At 43.6% G+C, this 17,977-nt stretch overlaps 1 protein-coding gene across 1 annotated transcript in view; it reads left to right on the top strand.

Moving 5' to 3' along the window:
* GPI (glucose-6-phosphate isomerase) overlaps positions 1–17,358 on the top strand; it is a 32,840-nt gene extending 15,482 nt beyond the window's left edge. The window contains exons 5-18 of the mRNA XM_033157383.1: positions 634–717; positions 804–950; positions 2,875–2,946; positions 5,663–5,707; positions 6,607–6,660; positions 8,890–8,950; positions 9,400–9,443; positions 10,144–10,296; positions 10,780–10,909; positions 11,980–12,056; positions 14,492–14,620; positions 15,702–15,777; positions 15,884–15,950; positions 16,886–17,358. Of these exons, the coding sequence (XP_033013274.1) occupies positions 634–717; positions 804–950; positions 2,875–2,946; positions 5,663–5,707; positions 6,607–6,660; positions 8,890–8,950; positions 9,400–9,443; positions 10,144–10,296; positions 10,780–10,909; positions 11,980–12,056; positions 14,492–14,620; positions 15,702–15,777; positions 15,884–15,950; positions 16,886–17,009 (1,263 nt within the window). The 3' untranslated portion in view covers positions 17,010–17,358. The remainder of the gene's footprint in view (positions 1–633; positions 718–803; positions 951–2,874; positions 2,947–5,662; positions 5,708–6,606; positions 6,661–8,889; positions 8,951–9,399; positions 9,444–10,143; positions 10,297–10,779; positions 10,910–11,979; positions 12,057–14,491; positions 14,621–15,701; positions 15,778–15,883; positions 15,951–16,885) is intronic.
* Positions 17,359–17,977: the final 619 nt, after the last annotated feature.

The following is a 17,977-nucleotide window of genomic DNA, read 5'->3' on the forward strand; positions in this document are numbered from 1 at the left end:
ATTCAGGAATGTGATCAGCATTCCTTACCATCTGTTTCCCTCCAGGTGTTTTGGACTACAACTCCCATGAACCCAGCCAACACTGCTTTGTACGGTAGTCCAAAACATCTGGAGGGGACCAAGGTTGGAAAACGCCACTTTAAATAGAATTGCATGCTCATGCTATTTTTTTATTTATTACAGTTACTTACATGCTGCCTTCTACATTAATTCCTTCCAAGGCAGAAAACAAGTAGTATTAAATTTAATTTTTTAACTTCAAACAAACAATATTAACTTATTAAAAAGTCACCCGGCTTCTTCCCACAGGGCAGTTGGTAGATGGCCTGGTAAGTGGGAGAGGAATAACCCAACTGACGCAGGTTGCAAGATGGTCTTCACCTGTTCCCCTCTCTCCTGGAATCCTCCCCATTTACTAAGCAAGTGGTCCACCAAGCAATTGAAATCTAACACCAAGTTCTTCACCGTGTGTCCACACAGTAACCCTATGTGGTAGGTTAGGCTGAGAGGCAACGGTTGTCCCATCTTCATGGCTGCGTGGGGATTTGGTCTCCCAGGTCCAACAATCTAACCACTGGAATTACTGGCAAGCACTGTATAAAGGCCACCTTTGTACTGCCTTTGTACTTGCAGAAAGTTCGCAGCGGTGACTGGAAAGGCTACACGGGAAAAGCCATCACTGATGTGGTCAACGTTGGCATCGGCGGATCAGATTTGGTGAGCTGTTCTGCTGTGTGACTTCTCTTTGCAAAGGAAGCATTTGGTCTAAATGTCTAGCTGCTCTCACAGCCTTTTCTCTTTAGGGCCCCCTTATGGTAACAGAAGCCCTCAAGCCATATTCCAAGGGCGGTCCTCGTGTTTGGTTTGTCTCCAACATCGACGGCACCCACATGGCCAAAACTCTGGCTGAGCTGCACCCCGAGACTACACTCTTCATCATTGCATCCAAGGTACGTCCCAAGTCCTTTAACCCATCATGCTAAGTAGAGGATTAAATATGCAAAGGTGACCAGGCTTACCCCAGTCTGCCCTAGCATCATATGGCCTGGGGTTGATGGTAATTGCTGTCAAAAATTGGCACCAGGTTGGGAAGGCTGCTGCACATTGCCTTTGCTCATGCCAGCCTTGGTGACTAGGCAAGGGAGCCAGTTGCCCTTGTTAGCGCCAGTAGCTTTAGTTAAGCCTGCTGGCTTTGGGCTTAGCTGAACTAGGAGGAAAAAACAATAGATGATGCACTGATTTTTCAGAGGCTTGGCTTCTTATGCAAGCTGTACTTTATGGTTTCTCAGATAAAATACTGAGGAACCCTAGCAGAGTTGGAAGGGACCCAAAGGGTCATCCAGTCCAACCCCCTGCAATGCAAGAAAGGCAGGCAAGAGTCTAGGAAGCTTAAGTGGGAAGAGAACTTCAACCTATAGGCTTTGTTTTGTGAATTGGAACCCCCAGTTCCTCTGAATTTTGTCGTGTGTTTATGCAATGGTTTATGTTTAATAATAATTAATAATAATAAATAAATTTATTATTTATATCAAGCCCATCTGGCTGGGTTTCCCTAGTCACTCTGGACAGCTTCCAACAAAATATTAAAATACAATAGTATTGTTGCGTTTAATATTGTATTGTGGGTTTTAAGTATTTACGTACACTACCCTGAAATCTATAAGAATTGCTGAAAAAGAAATAAATCCCTGTTTCCTGCCTGAATGCTGTTGAGAAGACTAGCATCTCATGGCTCTCATTTGCCTGGGTGCCTTTAGACAATTGGTTAGGTTTGGAAGGGGATGAATAGCATTTTTAAAAAAGCTTGCTTTATAAACTAGTCTTTTGTTGTATAATGAAAGAATTTTTTGGAGATGGATGGGAGAGGAGGAGGACGTGATGTTGGTCCTTAAAGCTACATTTTAATGGTTGAATAAACTCCAATAGAGCAGGGTGATATTGACGGAACTGCATGACTGGCCATGTCAACGTGTTTCATAAAGAGGGAAATATTTTTTTGCTGATGAGCAAATTGGGACTGTCTGGAAAATCAAGGGGAACAAAGGGCCCCATGTTTAGATCCACAGCAGATCAGTCAGAGCAATTATTGGCTTGAGTGATTTCAAATCTTCCTGCAAGTTTAAAATTAGCAATCAGGAGAAGGGCCCCATCAATCTGAATGTTCTCCAGTGCATGCCCTCATTGTAATGAATGGGGCTTGCACAGGTCGTTGTCCTGATGGCTATTACCCAAAGTGTGTGAGAGTTCTAAATGACTTTTAAATTCTCAAAAGGTTGTCATTAGGATTGTGTGTGCTGCGATTTTGAGGGGAAAGTGCAGATGTGATGGAATTCAGCTTCTTGAGAACATTAAGTAAAAAAGGCAAAGAAGTGCACAAGATGGTTTTTGTTGGTACTAGCAAGCTATGTAGCTCTCATTGCTTGGGAATTAGAAGAAACCAAAAAAATCGGTGGAGTTTTTAAAGGTTCTGTCCGCCATCTTGTTTCAAAATGGCATCCAATTGGATCCAAACGTAAGATGAAAACCCACTTCTCAGTCACAGGAATCATCATGCTAGATTTGGTTATGATATCTTTATCTGAATGTGGATGGGCGGACAAAAAATCTTTTCAAAATATAGATCTAGAAATAATAATAATGTAGGTAAAGATAATATAAATAATTATATTTTATAAAGAAGTATGTAAGAACTAGAAACTTGTAAAGAGGTCTTTGAAAGTTTGTGGGCAATCCAAGGCAGCTCTAGGTGTGCTGATGGGAGCAGTTTGGATTTTGCACTGTAGTTTCCTCATTTTGCTTTCTGTTCCTTAAAGGTTGCCTAAGTGGCTTGTCTTGACTCTTGAACTGTTTCCCCCCTCTTCTCTTGGTGCACAGACTTTTACCACCCAAGAAACTATTACCAATGCCGAAACAGCCAAAGAGTGGTTCCTAAATGCTGCTAAAGATGTAAGTGAAAGTTCCTTGGTTATGTGCTCAGTTGTGTAAATAAATTAATCTGTAAAGTGGCAAATGACTAATGTAGATATAAAGGTAGCCAGGAAAGAGACAGGAGTCAGCTTCAGTAGACATTTCATTTTACTTGTGGTTGGCAAGCCTGCTCCATCTCTAAAACATTTTTGGTGCAAGAGTGTTGGGTGCCGTTTCTGCTGTCTTAATTCCTGCTAGGAACTGCTACATGCTTTCGCCCAGGTGGTCATTGAACTGTAGCTGGAATCCTCCAGAAAAGTTCCAGCTCAAACTGCAAACTGGGAGCCAGTCTTCAGAATGTGTTTGCCCATCCTTCCTTCCTCGTTGGCATTTAGCTACGGTCCTCTGCACCAATACTAACCACAGTTACCTCCACAGCCATGGTTTGCAAATGCATCTCAAACCATTGCCTCGTAGTCTGGTTTATGAGGGAGCCCAGGTGACTGTTGGTGGACATGACTGGATGTGGGGAAGGAATGGAGGGCAGGCAGTTTCCTGTGTCATGGGAAGGGAGCACATGCCCCTCAGGCCGACTCCAGGCCTGAAAATGTTGTTGCAGGGAGAGGCCTGCGTTCCATCTGCGGAGGCCTGAGGTGTCTTGGCAGACTCCTCCCTAGGAAAGTTTTGGAGCCAGTTGGGCTGCAAGGAAACATGAGAGTAAAGGCAAGCTAGCGAGTGCCCCTTTTTATATTTGGCAACTCCTTTGCAGCCTGAAACCAAGTTGTACTTGAGACAGGACTTGGCCTTTCAAAGGCAGATGCCTGAACTATGAATAGGTTCCCTGAAGTGGAGCCCTGCGTTCTCCAGCAGCTTCTAAAAGGATCTGCGTCTTCTTTGCTATAACTATCTTATCCTGATGGCGGGGCAGAGCTGCCTGTTTAATGGAGTCTAAAAAAGACACTGTGCAGACACTGAACTGCAGATGAAGCTGGGGTTGAGAGGTTGTTAATTGCTGCATGGTAGGGGTCAGTTAAACAGCCTTTTCATACTGGCACAGGTTGCTCTTGCAAAATGCCTCCCCCACCACCTTACAATTCTAAAAACGATGAAATCGCTAGGAAGAAACCAGGACACAAACACGCACACCCCAAAAAGCAGCTCCCAATAGGGTGGAATCTGGAGGGCCGTAATCTGGGTTGGAATCATCATCATGGCAAGTATGCCAGAAAGTTCAGGGCTGGATCCAGCACTTCTGGGGGACTGAAGGCAAGGCAAGCTCAGTGTGCAAGCAGTGGGTACTCTATCACTGTTTAATGCCCAGGAGGGGATCCTTGGCATTTCTTGATGCTCTGCCCAACAAGTCTAGCGGTGTAGCTGTTAAATGCCAGGCTGGTTTTCCATTTGTCCTTGCTGATTCAATGCTGTGCTTTTGTAACTGGTGTATGAGCTACAGCTGGTAAAAAGTACTGTGTTTATGCCATCACTGCATGGCGGTGAGCTGTAATGTCTTGAGGAGGAAATTGGCTGTGCTCATTCCACAGGCGAATTCATTTCTGCAGCAAGAACAGGTCCCTCCAGGTTTGCTGGAGTACAACCCACCCCCTCCAGTCCCCATAGGTCAGGAGTGATGGGAGTTGTTGTCCAGAGACTTGGGGAGAGGGTACCATGTTGGCTACTCCTGCTATGTATAAACTGGAGCTCAATTCTGCTCAGTTGGTCAGTTAATAATAATATTTAAAGCAAGCTTAGCTACTCTGGAGAGCAGTCAGCAAATGCTGTCCCAAGGGAATACATACCTGAGTTGATGTTTATCACAGGATGTTTATCTTAATTGAATATTTCTTAATTGAGGGAGTGGCTTTCATGTTGTGCTCTCAGGAACATTTGACTTTCCTCAGCATATTGATGTTTCTTGATAAGCTCAGTAATGACTGACATGCTCCCTCCCCCAAAAGGCAGTTTGCCCAACTCCTACCTTATTTCCCCCCTGGCTGCACCTTTGGTGTTGGGAATGCTCTGAAGTGCAAACTCAGTTCATTACAGTCATACCTCGAGTTGCGTACGCTCCATGTTTTGTATGTTCAACTAACGGACCTCCGTGACCCGGAAGTCCTCCCCGGAGCACGTGTGGGTGCACAGAAGCACAAAAATGCGCAAACTTCCGGTTTTTTTGGGGGGGGGGGCGTTCGTGTTAAGCACGTCCATGTTACGTAGTGCGATCCAGAACACGGGGTACCACTGTATTCCGGTTCTTGGTAACACTTGGCAGCCTGTCTGGCATCCCTTTGGACAAAGCCTGTTGCGTAAAGCATAGCAGCAATCCTTTTGTAGGGTACAGGATACCATTGATTCATGTGACAATCTGTAAAAACAAACACACAGGCATAAAACCAATTTTTGTGGTAGCAGTAGTTTTAGTACGTTAGGTTTTAACATCTTCTCTCACCTGATGGTTTCAGTAACATTTATTGTGGTATTGACTTTGGGTATGAAGGACTTCCTTTTTTTGAGACTGCTGGCTTTATGATGAGTTAAATTTTGTTGGGAGTTTTTAAAACGATGTATGCTTTTTCTGAATAAAGGTTCCATGAAGGTAAAAACAAAAAACACCCGATAGGATATTTAGCTTTGGGGAGGTGGATCAGCAGTGGTGGTCTCTGAACTTTAGTTATGATTACCAGGGCTGTCGTGGCAGTTCAGAATATCTTGCTTGTTTCGTTATCCAACAATCTTCCTTCCTTCCTTTTCTTTCAAGCCTGCGGCTGTGGCCAAGCACTTTGCTGCCTTGTCTACCAACGGGGTGAGTATTTCAGTTTATAAGTTTCTGTAGCTTTTTGCCCTTCCAGAACAGTTTAATAGCAGTGTTGGGATCAAAGTAATGTGATGCAGGAGATCAGTGATGCTACGTCTCCTGTTGCTTTTGTTGTTTTACAGAAAGAGCTTTTGCCTTGAAGATGAGGGAACATTTTGATGACTAGGTCTTCCTCTGCCAAGTTTGTAGCATATTTGAGGAAACTGCATGGCTGGAAGGAAAGGGTTAACCCCCTCCCCTCCATTGCCATTCCTAAATCTCCCATGACACTTATTGTTTGGCCCACAGCTGAAAATATATGATGGAAATAGAAAGGAATACTATTGGAATATCTTGAAATATTCTTCATACTTAAAGTGAATTGATCCCACACGTGCTAGTTCTTAACTAGCCAAAATGGCACTCCTTGCTGAAGCGGGTGGGGTCTCCTAACAACTCTCAGCAGCACCCTTAACAAACTACAGCTCCCAGAATTCTTTGGGGGGTGTCATTGGCTGTTTAAAGTGGTATAATGCTTTAAGTGTATAGTGTGAATGTGCCCTTATTCTTCTCTCTTTAAGAAATACAGGCACAATAATATATTGGTTGCTCTGTCCCTATAGATGTAAATAGTGTTGCTCAGGGTTTCCCAAGAAAGCTCTACTTTGATAAACATTCCTACTGCGGCTTCTCAGCCACTTAATATGTTTTGAATATGTATTTTCCCAACCCTAACCGGAGATGCCATTGAGGGTTGAACCTGGGGCCTTCTGTATGCAAAGCAGCTGCTCCACCGTTGAGCCGCAGCCCTAGTAATTTTTTGCAGGCTTCTCTGCCTAGCATCAATCTGATCTCTGTTGCACTCTGTCTCTCTCTCTCCCCCCCCCCCGCTCCCCCCCCCCTTTTAGCCTAAAGTTAAAGACTTTGGAATTGACACTCAGAACATGTTCGAGTTTTGGGACGTAAGTAAAACATGCTATGCAAGCCCATCATTGGACAATAGGACAAGTGCTCCTCACAGGCTCCCTACATACACATTGTCCTCTAGATACACAGGGAATCATTGCATGCAGCCTACTTCTGCACCCAGGAACCTGTTGTGAGGCAGCAATGCTTCTGAATACCAGTCGCTGGAAGCAACACAGGGTGGGGGAAGAGCTCTTGTGCTTGGCTCCTGCTTGTGGGCATTACCGGAAGAGGCGTCCGGTTGACCACTGAGAGAATAGGAAGCTGGACTAAATGGGTTATCAGCCTGATCCAGACAGCTCTTCTTCCACTCTTAGTTTTTTTTTTTTTTTTACTAAAACAACAAACCATTAATGCTCAAACGTAAGTTGGCATGTACACAGGCAGACACACACCAATGGTCTTCTCCTAAACATCCAAGCCACTTTTGTGTTAACCAAGTGGGGGAAGGAAATCTTCCATGATTTTGCCCAATCTTTAAAGGCATCCAGGTTGGTAGGCATCACTGCCTCAGGACTTGATAAATCCTAGGAACTGCATGCCTTCCAGGTGTGGTCCCCCTCCTCAGTTTGGGATAGAATAAAAATCCGTTCCGCAGCAGCAGCAGCAGTAGCAATGTGCTGACCCCCCCTCCCCTTTGCTAATAATTTGCAGTGCAGGGGAGCTTTGATGAAGGGCAGGTTTTAGGGGTCACCACCATGAATACACTGCAGAAAGTCTGGCCTCTTCTGCTAAGGAACTTGTCAAAGGTCAGGCTAGGAGGCCTCTGAACACATTTCAGTCTAGACAGCTGCTGGGTAATAGGAGATAGTTTGCTGCTCCCAGCTTCTGGTCTTCATGGGTTATTATAAGCTGTGACATTTTGCCTGATGGGAGCCTACTGTATATAATCTAGGTCAGTAAAAAGGTCAAATGTCAGCCTTGCTTGAGATCTTGAAAGTGGGGCAGGGGCTGAACTTCGATCTTTGAGCTTATCATAAACTGCCTGGCAGCGAAGAATCCAAAGTTCATGACCGTCCAAGGATTTGGCTGCACCTTTTCCTTACCTCATCCTCCTGCCATAGAAACTTCCCATGTGCCAGATTCCTCCTTAAGGTGCCCAAGCTCAGGTGGCAAAGCTCTGCCCCAAATGCATACCCTGAAAGACCTGGCTCTGGGAATGCTGCCCATTCGCTCCCTTTTGTTTGGTGCCTCATTTTTTTCCTAGTTTGGTGGGTCAAACTTCCTCTCATCCCTCTTTCCTAAGCCCCAAGAATCCAAACGTTCCAGGGTTGTAGCTAGTGCTCATTCTACTCATAGTAGACTATTGAAATTTTTTTGCATGACTAATGTGGGTGCATTAATTTCAGTGATCTGCTCTGAGTAGAAATGAAAACTGGCTACGACCCACAGTATTTTGCTTTAAACATCTGTTTTGTGATTTATGTGGTAATGGCCACTGGCTGACAAACAATAACAGGCACTTTGGAACTCCTTGCCCCTTGACATCAGGCAGGTACCACACTTTTCAGTGCCTGTTTAAAACAACTTTGTTGAGTCAAACCTATGCAGACATGTAGAACTTGCATGTGTTTTATTTTTATTTTGCTACTTCGTCCATCTTTTGAATATTTCTAATACCTGTTTTCTATCAATAACTTGAATGTTTTATTTTATAGTGTTGTAAACTGCTTAGAGGTTCTTTACAATCAAGCAGTATATATATATTTAAAAATATTTGACTGACTTGTCCTGTTAAGCTCTCCCCCCCCATCCCCCAGTGATAGAGGGACAATGCCTGCTTTTGCCACATACTTCATCTACAGCCACCTTTGCTCCCCAGACATTTTGGGCTAGAAACTCCCCTATCAGCAACACTGGCTGGGGCTAAAGGAGAGTTTTAGTTCAAAATATTTGGAGAACACCCATCCCCACCACCCTTCTGAGTAATACCCCTCCTCACTCTCTCACTATATATATAAGGGTCTGGTGACTTCTGTTTCAGTGTATGTGAAGAAGTGTGCATGCACACAAAAGCTCATACCAAGAACAAACTTACGTTGGTCTCTAAGGTGCTACTGGAAGGATTTTATTTATTTTTTATTTTGTGGAGAACACCCAGTTGAAGTGAATTGGGGATTCTGCGCTGCAGTGCTTTGCAGAGAAGTCCCTGGAGGTTTGTGCCTAGAATACCCTGGTCTTCTCAAATGACTTTCCTCTCCCCTCACCCTCTTTTCTGTTTGCAGTGGGTCGGTGGCCGTTATTCATTGTGGTCTGCCATTGGCCTCTCCATTGCTCTACATATTGGTATGTACCCAGAGTTCTTTGGCATGGTATCTTGTATTGCTACTATGCTGGGTTGATACCTTTGGTTTTAGGGGCTTAAAAAAAGAAAAAAAGATCAAGTACCTTTTAGAAAACTAACTTCGTTTTTTTATTTAAAAAATTGAATGGCTCATAGCTTTGCAGATAGCTGTTTCTGATTCTTAAAACTAGAATATAAATCTAATGAAAATGGGGGTAGGGAGCAGCCTTCTTCGCTTCTTTCCAAATTGAATGCTGTGTTGACTCAGGGTAAAATTGCACAGGCACGTTGGGTTCAGATCATCAAGATCCAAACCACAAACTGCTTTTGAGTTTGACAAACATAGCAAACAAACAAAACGAGGAATAGAATTTTGCAGTTGTGTGGTTTGCAAACAGGCATTTCCACTTAATAATACTGGTGTTTGCTTAAATTTTTTTTTTTTACTTAGGTTATGATAACTTCGAGAAGCTGCTTGCTGGAGCCCATTGGATGGTGAGTATTTGGGTATTCTTCACAGATTATTGTGTTTGTGTCTCCACCTATTTGGACAAAGTCATGGAGGAGAGGGCTATCAGTAGCTACTAGCCAATACTGATATGCTTTGCACCAGAAGCAGTAATGCTTCTGAACACCAGTCGCTGGGAACCTCAGGAGGGGAAGAGCGCTGCTCTTGAACTCATGTCCTTCTAGAGAGCTTTCCATTAAGGCCTCAGAATGGCCACTATGAGAACAGGATGCTGGACTAGATTGGGTCATCGGCCTGATCAGAAGGGCTCTTCTTAAGGTTGTTGGCTGGGGTTATGTAGGGCAAGCAAGAAACATCCCCCCCAAAAAATTCTTAATCAGTCATCTCTCTGGCTTGGTAGATCACAAGCATTGGCCATACGCAGTGAAGATCCATGCAACTCCCATTCACAGTTACAGGAACTGGTAGAAGCACCACTGACTGAATGGGTTCTTACTTTCCAGTATGTTCACAGGTTCCAGTATTATCCCCCCCCCCCTCTGCCCAGTGCACTGTTGGCTTTCACAAAATAAAAAATTCTGCTTTCTGCTGCTAGAAGCCAGCTCTGCATTGCTCTAAAGAACCTGGAGTTTCATGAGTGTGTTTGATGTTGGGTCCAGGATGGCCCGTGTGCTATAGGTTTGGTTTTGATAACATGGGTGTGTTTTATATCCATTTGCCAAACAGGACAATCACTTCCGCACTACTCCGCTGGAGAAGAACGTGCCCGTATTGCTGGCAATGCTGGGGGTCTGGTATATCAACTGCTTCGGGACTGAGACCCATGCGCTTCTGCCCTACGACCAGTACATGCACCGCTTTGCAGCATACTTCCAGCAGGTAAGGAGTCGTTGTTGTTGGAGTTATCCCCTTGTGCTCCTCATCGGTTGGTCTGCTCTCTGAATCCAGGCCTGCAATCTTAAGAGTGGAATGAGGATCCGTGAATGTGCATTGGGCGCATTGGGTGCAGGGAAGCATCCACGTTAATTGCAGTCTGTGGGTCATTCCACCAAATAAAGAGTTGTGGCTTGGTGGATTGCAGGCTGCCAGTGCTGCACTGAGTGTAGGCCTCTGTCCAACCCTCCTGGTGGTGCACAATTAGTTGTGTGTGTCTCCTCTGTTCTGGCTGATTCTAGTAGTATATATGCCTACATATGGTTCTATTGCTGCTGTTTTACTGAATGTCTTTTATTGAAATGAATTTTATTTCCTGATTATTACTTTTGTTACACTTTTGCACGTAGCTTGGAGACTTCTAAGGTGACTAATAAATTGAATTGGTGATTATTTATGTGTTAAGTCTGAACTTCTGCTGTCAATTAGGGAGACATGGAATCTAATGGGAAATACATCACCAAGAAGGGCACTCGTGTGGATTACAATACTGGGCCAATTGTGTGGGGTGAGCCTGGAACCAATGGGCAGCACGCTTTCTATCAGCTGATCCATCAAGGTATGTTGAAAAGCGGATCCCATATTCTGAGCATTTTAGTAGAGCCAGTTATCCCAGAGTTGGAAGGGGCTTTAGAGGCAGTGTCTCATCCAGGAAGGACAATATAGGACGGCCAGGCAGGTTCCTGGCCAGGCTGCACCTAATAACTTTCACCAAAGGAGAGCAACGCACGTATCCAGACAGCCTATGCCACTGTCAAACAACTTCTTCCGTGTTGTTGATTTCCATGCCTGCTTTCCATAGTTAAACCATGCTCAAGGTGGCTTACACACACACACACACACACACACACACACACACACACTAATTTATGTAGTCATGATCAATAAATGAAAACATCTCAGCAAGTATACAATTAAACAAATCCCCACATGAGTCGTCGTAAGGTCTAACAATAAAAATACACAAGTATGAAACATCTCCAAAATTAAATCTTGACCCCCAACAAAAATCTGAGCACACACCCCTGTGGCCAGGTGGAAGTAGACCAGTTAATGCAGGGAGCAGGTCATGTAGGACTCCCAGCAAAGATCGTCTTCTCGTGTTCAGCTGAAATCTGCAAATTCCACATATTTAAAATTCATCTGGTTATTTTTTTTGTTTATATCCCACATTTCCTTCAAGAAGCTCAAGGTGTCATGCAGAGTTCTCTCTCCACCCCACCCCCACCCCCCAGAATTACCCTCACAACAACCTTGTGATGTAGGTTAGTCTGAGAGGAGGTTGACTGGCCCAAGGTGATGCAGTGAGCTTCACAGCTGATTTGGAGATCTGAACCCTGGTCTCCCAGGTCCTGACCAGACCTTTTAACCTCCACCAGCATACCACATTGGTTCATGTTCTGTTCTTTGGAGTAGCAGAGAGCAAGTTGATGTATCTCGGGCACTTATTAATCTGACCACTGTCAGTGTGTTACAGCAGCGGAGATGTCAGGTCACTTAAAAATAAAGCAGCAAATTAGAATAGTTTCCCATGATTAGTCTTGTAGAGCAAGTTTTCTTAATGATCTCTGTAAAGTAACTTAACTGCATCAAGTGAGACTCTCATAAAATCTTTTTTTTTCCCTGTAGGAACTCGTATGATCCCGTGTGACTTCCTCATCCCAGTCCAGACGCAGAACCCTATCAGGAAAGGGCTGCATCACAAGGTGAATGGCCAAAAACCAATAGCATGTTTTCAAAGCAGCTTCTTGCATGTGGGGAAACTTGCATACCATGGAGAAAGCAGGTCCTTGCAGGAGATTCTTATTTGGAGATGCTTTCATGCAAACTCAAGACGCCCCCTTATACTGAATCAGATTGCAGGTCTGTTGAGCCCAACCTGGACTCCAGCTCCTGCCAGCACAGGGTTTTGAAGCATAGCTGTGTATAAAACAAGTACATTGAAAAAAATTGCTCTTTGGTACACACACACACACGTATATATATTTTACCTTGTGTAGTATAGCTGGCTTGGCTCAGCTTCTTGCTTTGATGAGCATTGTAGGAAATGAAGCCCTGCCCCTGGGTTCTGAGATTTCAGCATGTGCTATCAGAAGTTAATAGGTTCCATCTTCCTTGTATTAAAGGGAGGCAGTGGCTAGCAAAGGGACTTGGCAACAGGCCTCCAGCAAGAGATACATGTTTTTTTTAGCACATTACATGTGTCAACCAGCTTACCAATTCCAGGGTGTGCTATCAATTATTGGTTCCCCCCCCCCAAATTTTTTAATTACTTTTCACACAATAAAGAATTAACAAACCAACACACTATTACAAACAACAAAAATAATACCAACAACACAAGTATAAAACAAAAACAATACATAAATCCTAATACCCTATCTTATTTTCTTAACATGGTAGATTGACTCCCTCCCGTCCTCTCTTCCTGCGTTCCTTATAAATCATATTTAGTAATTTCTTTACATTGTTACAATCATCATTATTAATTAAATTTCACCTCTCTTAAAATCTATAGTCCTTATCATTTATTCAAACAATTCTACGTTTCAAATCTTATCTTCTAGATCTACAGCCTAATTTATCTTTCAGCTTACTTCTAATCTTTAATCTTACAATGATTTTTTAGATATAATTTATATTTTTTCCAATCTTCTTCCACCGTGTCGTCCCTCTGATCACGAAGTTTCCCGGTCAGTTCAGCGAGTTCCATATAGTCCATCATTTTCATCTGCCATTCTTCAGATGTGGAGTCTCCTTCTTTGGAGGTCTTTAAGCAGAGGCTTGACAGCCATCTGTCAGGAATGCTTTGATGGTGTTTCCTGCTTGGCAGGGGGTTGGACTGGATGGCCCTTGTGGTCTCTTCCAACTCTATATGATTCTATGATTCTATGAATTGTTGGTATCTCTTCTGTTTTCCAGTTTTTAGCTAACAAAATTCTAGCTGCTGTCATGGCATACATAAAGAATGTCCTGTCACATTTTGGGATTTCCTGGTTTACAATACCGAGTAAAAAGGCTTCTGGTTTTTTTAATTAAATGTGTTTTTCAACACTTTCTTTAATTCATTATAAATCCTCTCCCAGAAGTCTTTTACTTTTGGGCACGTCCACCACATATGGAAGAATGATCCTTCTACTTGCTTACATTTCCAGCATTTATTACTCTGACCATGATACATTTCTGCCAATTTAACCGATGTTAAATACCACCTATACATCATCTTCATGACATTCTCTCTAAGAATATTACATGCTGAAAATTTTATACCTGTTCTCTACAGTTTTCCCCAATTCTCCATCATGATGTTGTGCCCCACATCCTTAGCCCAGTCTATCATTGTTGATTTTACCATTTCACCTTTTGTATGCCACTCAAGCAGTAAATTACACATTCTGGATAATTATTGGTTTTGGAGAAGTGGGGTGGAGTTGGTGAATAATCATGGTTAAAATGGCAGTTATCCCCATCTGCTCCTTTCTGGAATTCACTTCCTTCAACCATAGGATTTGCAATCCTGCCCTAACCATTCATATATTAATAGTAACTAAAATTGGCACCTTCCAATATCTGGCAGTTGCCAACCTGGGCACAACCAGTAAATATCCAATTAATAGTTTAAAATGAGCACTTAAATTGAAATAAATTCAACAGGGCTAGCTCGCTTCCCTTTTTTTTAGGTGTTGGCCAATAATTTTGTGGGTCTCTGTAAGGCTGGAATCCCAGAATGTGGCAACTTCATTGCATTCCTACCACATGTGCAGGAAGTGCCCCTTAATTCTGCACCCCTCTAACACCATGGGGTGTGAATTGGATCGCTATTCGCCAAGCATAGAGGAGTAAGATGCCATTTCTGGAATGCTTTCAGTGCAATTTCCTTAAATGAAGTGGGGATTGCTTTGTAGGGGAATTTTGTCCACTTGGTATTCTAATCCTTGGCAATAGAAATAAAAATACTAATATGTACAGTTGTGATATGCAAATCTATTTTATTGTGTATTTTTTTTTAACAAAAGCATTTAAAAAAGGATGGAGAAAATCAGCAGCAGGGTATCTAAAATACGAAAGGGCAAACCTTCTCTCTGTCCTAATCCTGGTCACCACAGAAAATGACACAGGCCTCTCTCTCCTTTCCTGCTAGATCCTTCTGGCCAATTTCCTTGCCCAGACCGAGGCCTTAATGAAAGGGAAGACCACAGACGAAGCTCGTAAAGAGCTGCAGGCTTCTGGGCTGAGCGGGGATGCCCTGGAGAAGATTCTTCCACACAAGGTACCTCAGTTGCAGCACTGTTTCCAGCACCTGGGTGGGTCACAGGCATTGCACTATGGTTTGCAACTGGGTGGATAAATTGAAGGCCAGCCAGGGTGACTCCCCTGTGAGGAAAGGTTGCCGTGTTAGGGGCTTCTTAGAGAAAAGGTGATAAAAGAGGTGACATGATAGAAGTTGATGAACTTATGGCTGATGTGGAGAAAGCGGGTAACGAAAAGTCCTGTCCCCCAACAACACCAGAACCCACGGCCATCCAATGAAGCAGAATGTTGGAAGATTCAGGACAGTAAAGAAATAATAATTTATTATTTATACCCTGCCCATCTGGCTGGGTTTCCCCAGCCACTCTGGGCAGCTCCCAGCAGAATATTAAAACATGATAAAACATCAACATTAAAAACTCCCCTAAAGAAAGGACTTCTTCATACAGCTCAGAGTTAAGAAGGCAAGGATGGCCAGCAGTTTGGATGGCTTTAAAAAAGTTTTGGACAAGTTAATAGAAAAGGCAATCAGTGGCTATTAGCTGTCAAGAGGCAGAAATGTTTCTGAATACCAGTTGCTTGGAAACATAGCAGAGGAGGAACACTCTCTTGCTTGTGGGTTTCCCACAGGCATCTGGTTGGCCACTGTGAGAACAGGATGCTGGACTAAGTGGGGCATTGGTCTGATCCTGCTGGCTGTTCTTTGACCCTGCCTGTATAAATTAAAGTTTTCACTTGGGGGGAAAAAAGGAAACACTGTGGCCTGAACAATAATCTGTTTTGAAATGGTATCAAAGTATTTATTGTCTTTATAGAGTCTTACAGGGGAAGGCAGGTCCCTGCTCCAAGGACACTACAAATATAAGCCTGTCAGTGACAGCCAGGCACCAAACAAGGGATGAGCTTTTGCTTTTAAGGGCAGGAAGGACCCAAATGTTCAAACACAAGCTTGTTGAAGGGAGGATTTGAAGAAGTGGCACATCCTGTAGCTGTTACGGTTTTTCACTGATTATTTGGCTGTGAAACAGTAAGATGCATTGACAGGTGTCCAAAGAGTAGAGTGTAATAATAATTGTGTATCTCTTGTGTTTCCTTTATAGGTCTTTGAAGGAAACCGCCCAACCAATTCCATTGTGTTTACTAAACTTAACCCATTCATTCTTGGAGCCTTAATTGGTAAACGTCTTACTCTTGAGTATTTGTATTCATAGGCTGCTTTGTCTCCCATAAGACTCACTATTCATCCTGCCTGTCTTCTTCTCTTTTCTTTAATCTGTTACAGCGATGTATGAACACAAGATCTTTGTTCAAGGAGTTATATGGGATATTAACAGCTATGACCAGTGGGGGTAAGTCACTTTCATGTATATGGGGCGGGGGAGGGGCTTTCCTTGCAAAATGAGTCTCTGCTTTCCTATGGGTTGGACTCCCACTTAACTTGAAAGGAGCCAAGATCAGTCTAGGCCAAACTTGTTTCATAGTGGAAAAATAAGCTATTTGCACCTTGGCCTATTGCTGTAGCAACTTTGCTAAAGGATTAGCACGTAATGCTCTTGACAGGTTGGACTGATCTTCACTGCCATCAATTGTCTGAATGCTCCTTCAGACAACCAAGCTGCACTTAGTCACTGAAAAGCCTCCTTTTTTTGGTTATGCTTTTATAAATAAAAATACCCATACGTAGTTGGAAACATATAGTAAAGGGAAAATTATATATATGTGTGTGTGTGTGTGTGTGTGTACACAGAGAGAGAGAGCGCGCACCTTTATTAAGAAGAGCCTTGCTGGATCAGGCCAAAGGTGGTTCATCCAGACTAGCATCCTGTTCTCACAGTGGCCACCCAGGCACCTGTAGGAAATGTGCAAGCAGGATTTGAGCCCAAGAAACACTCTTCCCCTCCTGTGGTTTCCAGCAACTGGTATTCAGGACCATTACTGCCTCCAAATTGAAGGCAGAGCAATATCCATCATGATTAGTAGCCATGAAAATACACATTTTGGATTGATTCTTCTAAGCCAGTAAAACTGTTCCTGCCAGTGTGGCTCAACATGTTTTTGGACTGGGACGACCTCGGATCAGTCCTCTGCTTAGCCACAAAGCCTGCCTTGTGCACCTCAGGTTGTAGCGCCTACCACCAGCTGTGTGGTTGCAGGCCTTGCTGATTTGCACCCATGCTGCCCTAAGCTTCTTGGAGGAAATCCAGGTTATAACCAGTGTCTAAGCCAGGCCTTTGGTCTCTAACCTAAATCCATCCTTTTCCTCCCCTTTGTATGTAAAAACCAGCGTTGAGCTTGGAAAGCAGCTGGCCAAGAAAATTGAGCCAGAACTGGAATCTGATGCGCCGGTGACATCTCACGATTCCTCCACCAACGGGCTGATCAACTTCATCAAGAAACACCGGGCCTGATCCGAGGGCAGGAAGGCTGCGTGCCGACGACAATCCAACCACCAAACACCCAGATCGATGTTGTAGTCTGTGCTTCGTTAACCACTCTTAACCGGAATAGCACTTTTTTCACCAGTTCTGGCCTCTCTTCACTTGTTAGCTGTTAACGGTTAGCCTTGTTGCTTTTTTGAGCGTTGTTGCAAACAAAACCTTTTTTTAATCTTGTGACACCTGGAAAATGCTGTTTAGTTGCTGTTCGTGGCAGCTGAATTGTAACTGTTGGGTACTGTTCCCCCACCCACTCACTTCCTGCTCCAGCTCCTCTGTATTGCCTAGATGGAAGCTGCACAAAAAGCAGCAGCAAAAAAAACCCTTTGCCTGCACTGTATCTTGTGAAGCTGGTGCCATTGTGAGACCCCCCGCCCACCCCTCCCCAACTTGTACAAGATTATACCACAGTTAACTAAACATGGCTGCTTTGTGTTTTTCTCCTTTTTATTTTGAGGTTTGAATGTGGTGTCTTAAGCACTTAATGGTTTTGTTGGATCTTTCCCATGATATAGTTAACCTTTTGGTTTCATCCTGAGCTGAATATATACATGATACATATATGAAGGTTCTCATACTCACAGCCATCAGGAGTCTTCAACCTTCGTGAAATGGTCTAATCCTCTTTTTAAAGCCAACCAGATTTGTGGGAGCACACTATGCACTGTTCTGAATCTTCCAGCATTCGGCTTCCTTGGAGGCCTATGAGTTCTGCTGTCATGAGAGGGGGAGAAAACTTACCTATCCACCTTTTCCTTGCCTTGCATACCTGCCATGCCTCTCTTCTCTTCATTAAACCCCACGTGTCATGATCGTTCTTCATTGGGCAGTTGCTCCAGTCCCCATTTTCTGAAGCCCTTCCTGCTCCACACCACCCTCTGCTAACTGAAACTCAAAGAGGGGTCTCCTAACAACTCTCAGCACCCTTAACAAACTACAAC

The sequence above is a fragment of the Lacerta agilis genome, chromosome 8, assembly GCF_009819535.1.
Source record: "Lacerta agilis isolate rLacAgi1 chromosome 8, rLacAgi1.pri, whole genome shotgun sequence".
Lineage (NCBI taxonomy): Eukaryota > Metazoa > Chordata > Lepidosauria > Squamata > Lacertidae > Lacerta > Lacerta agilis.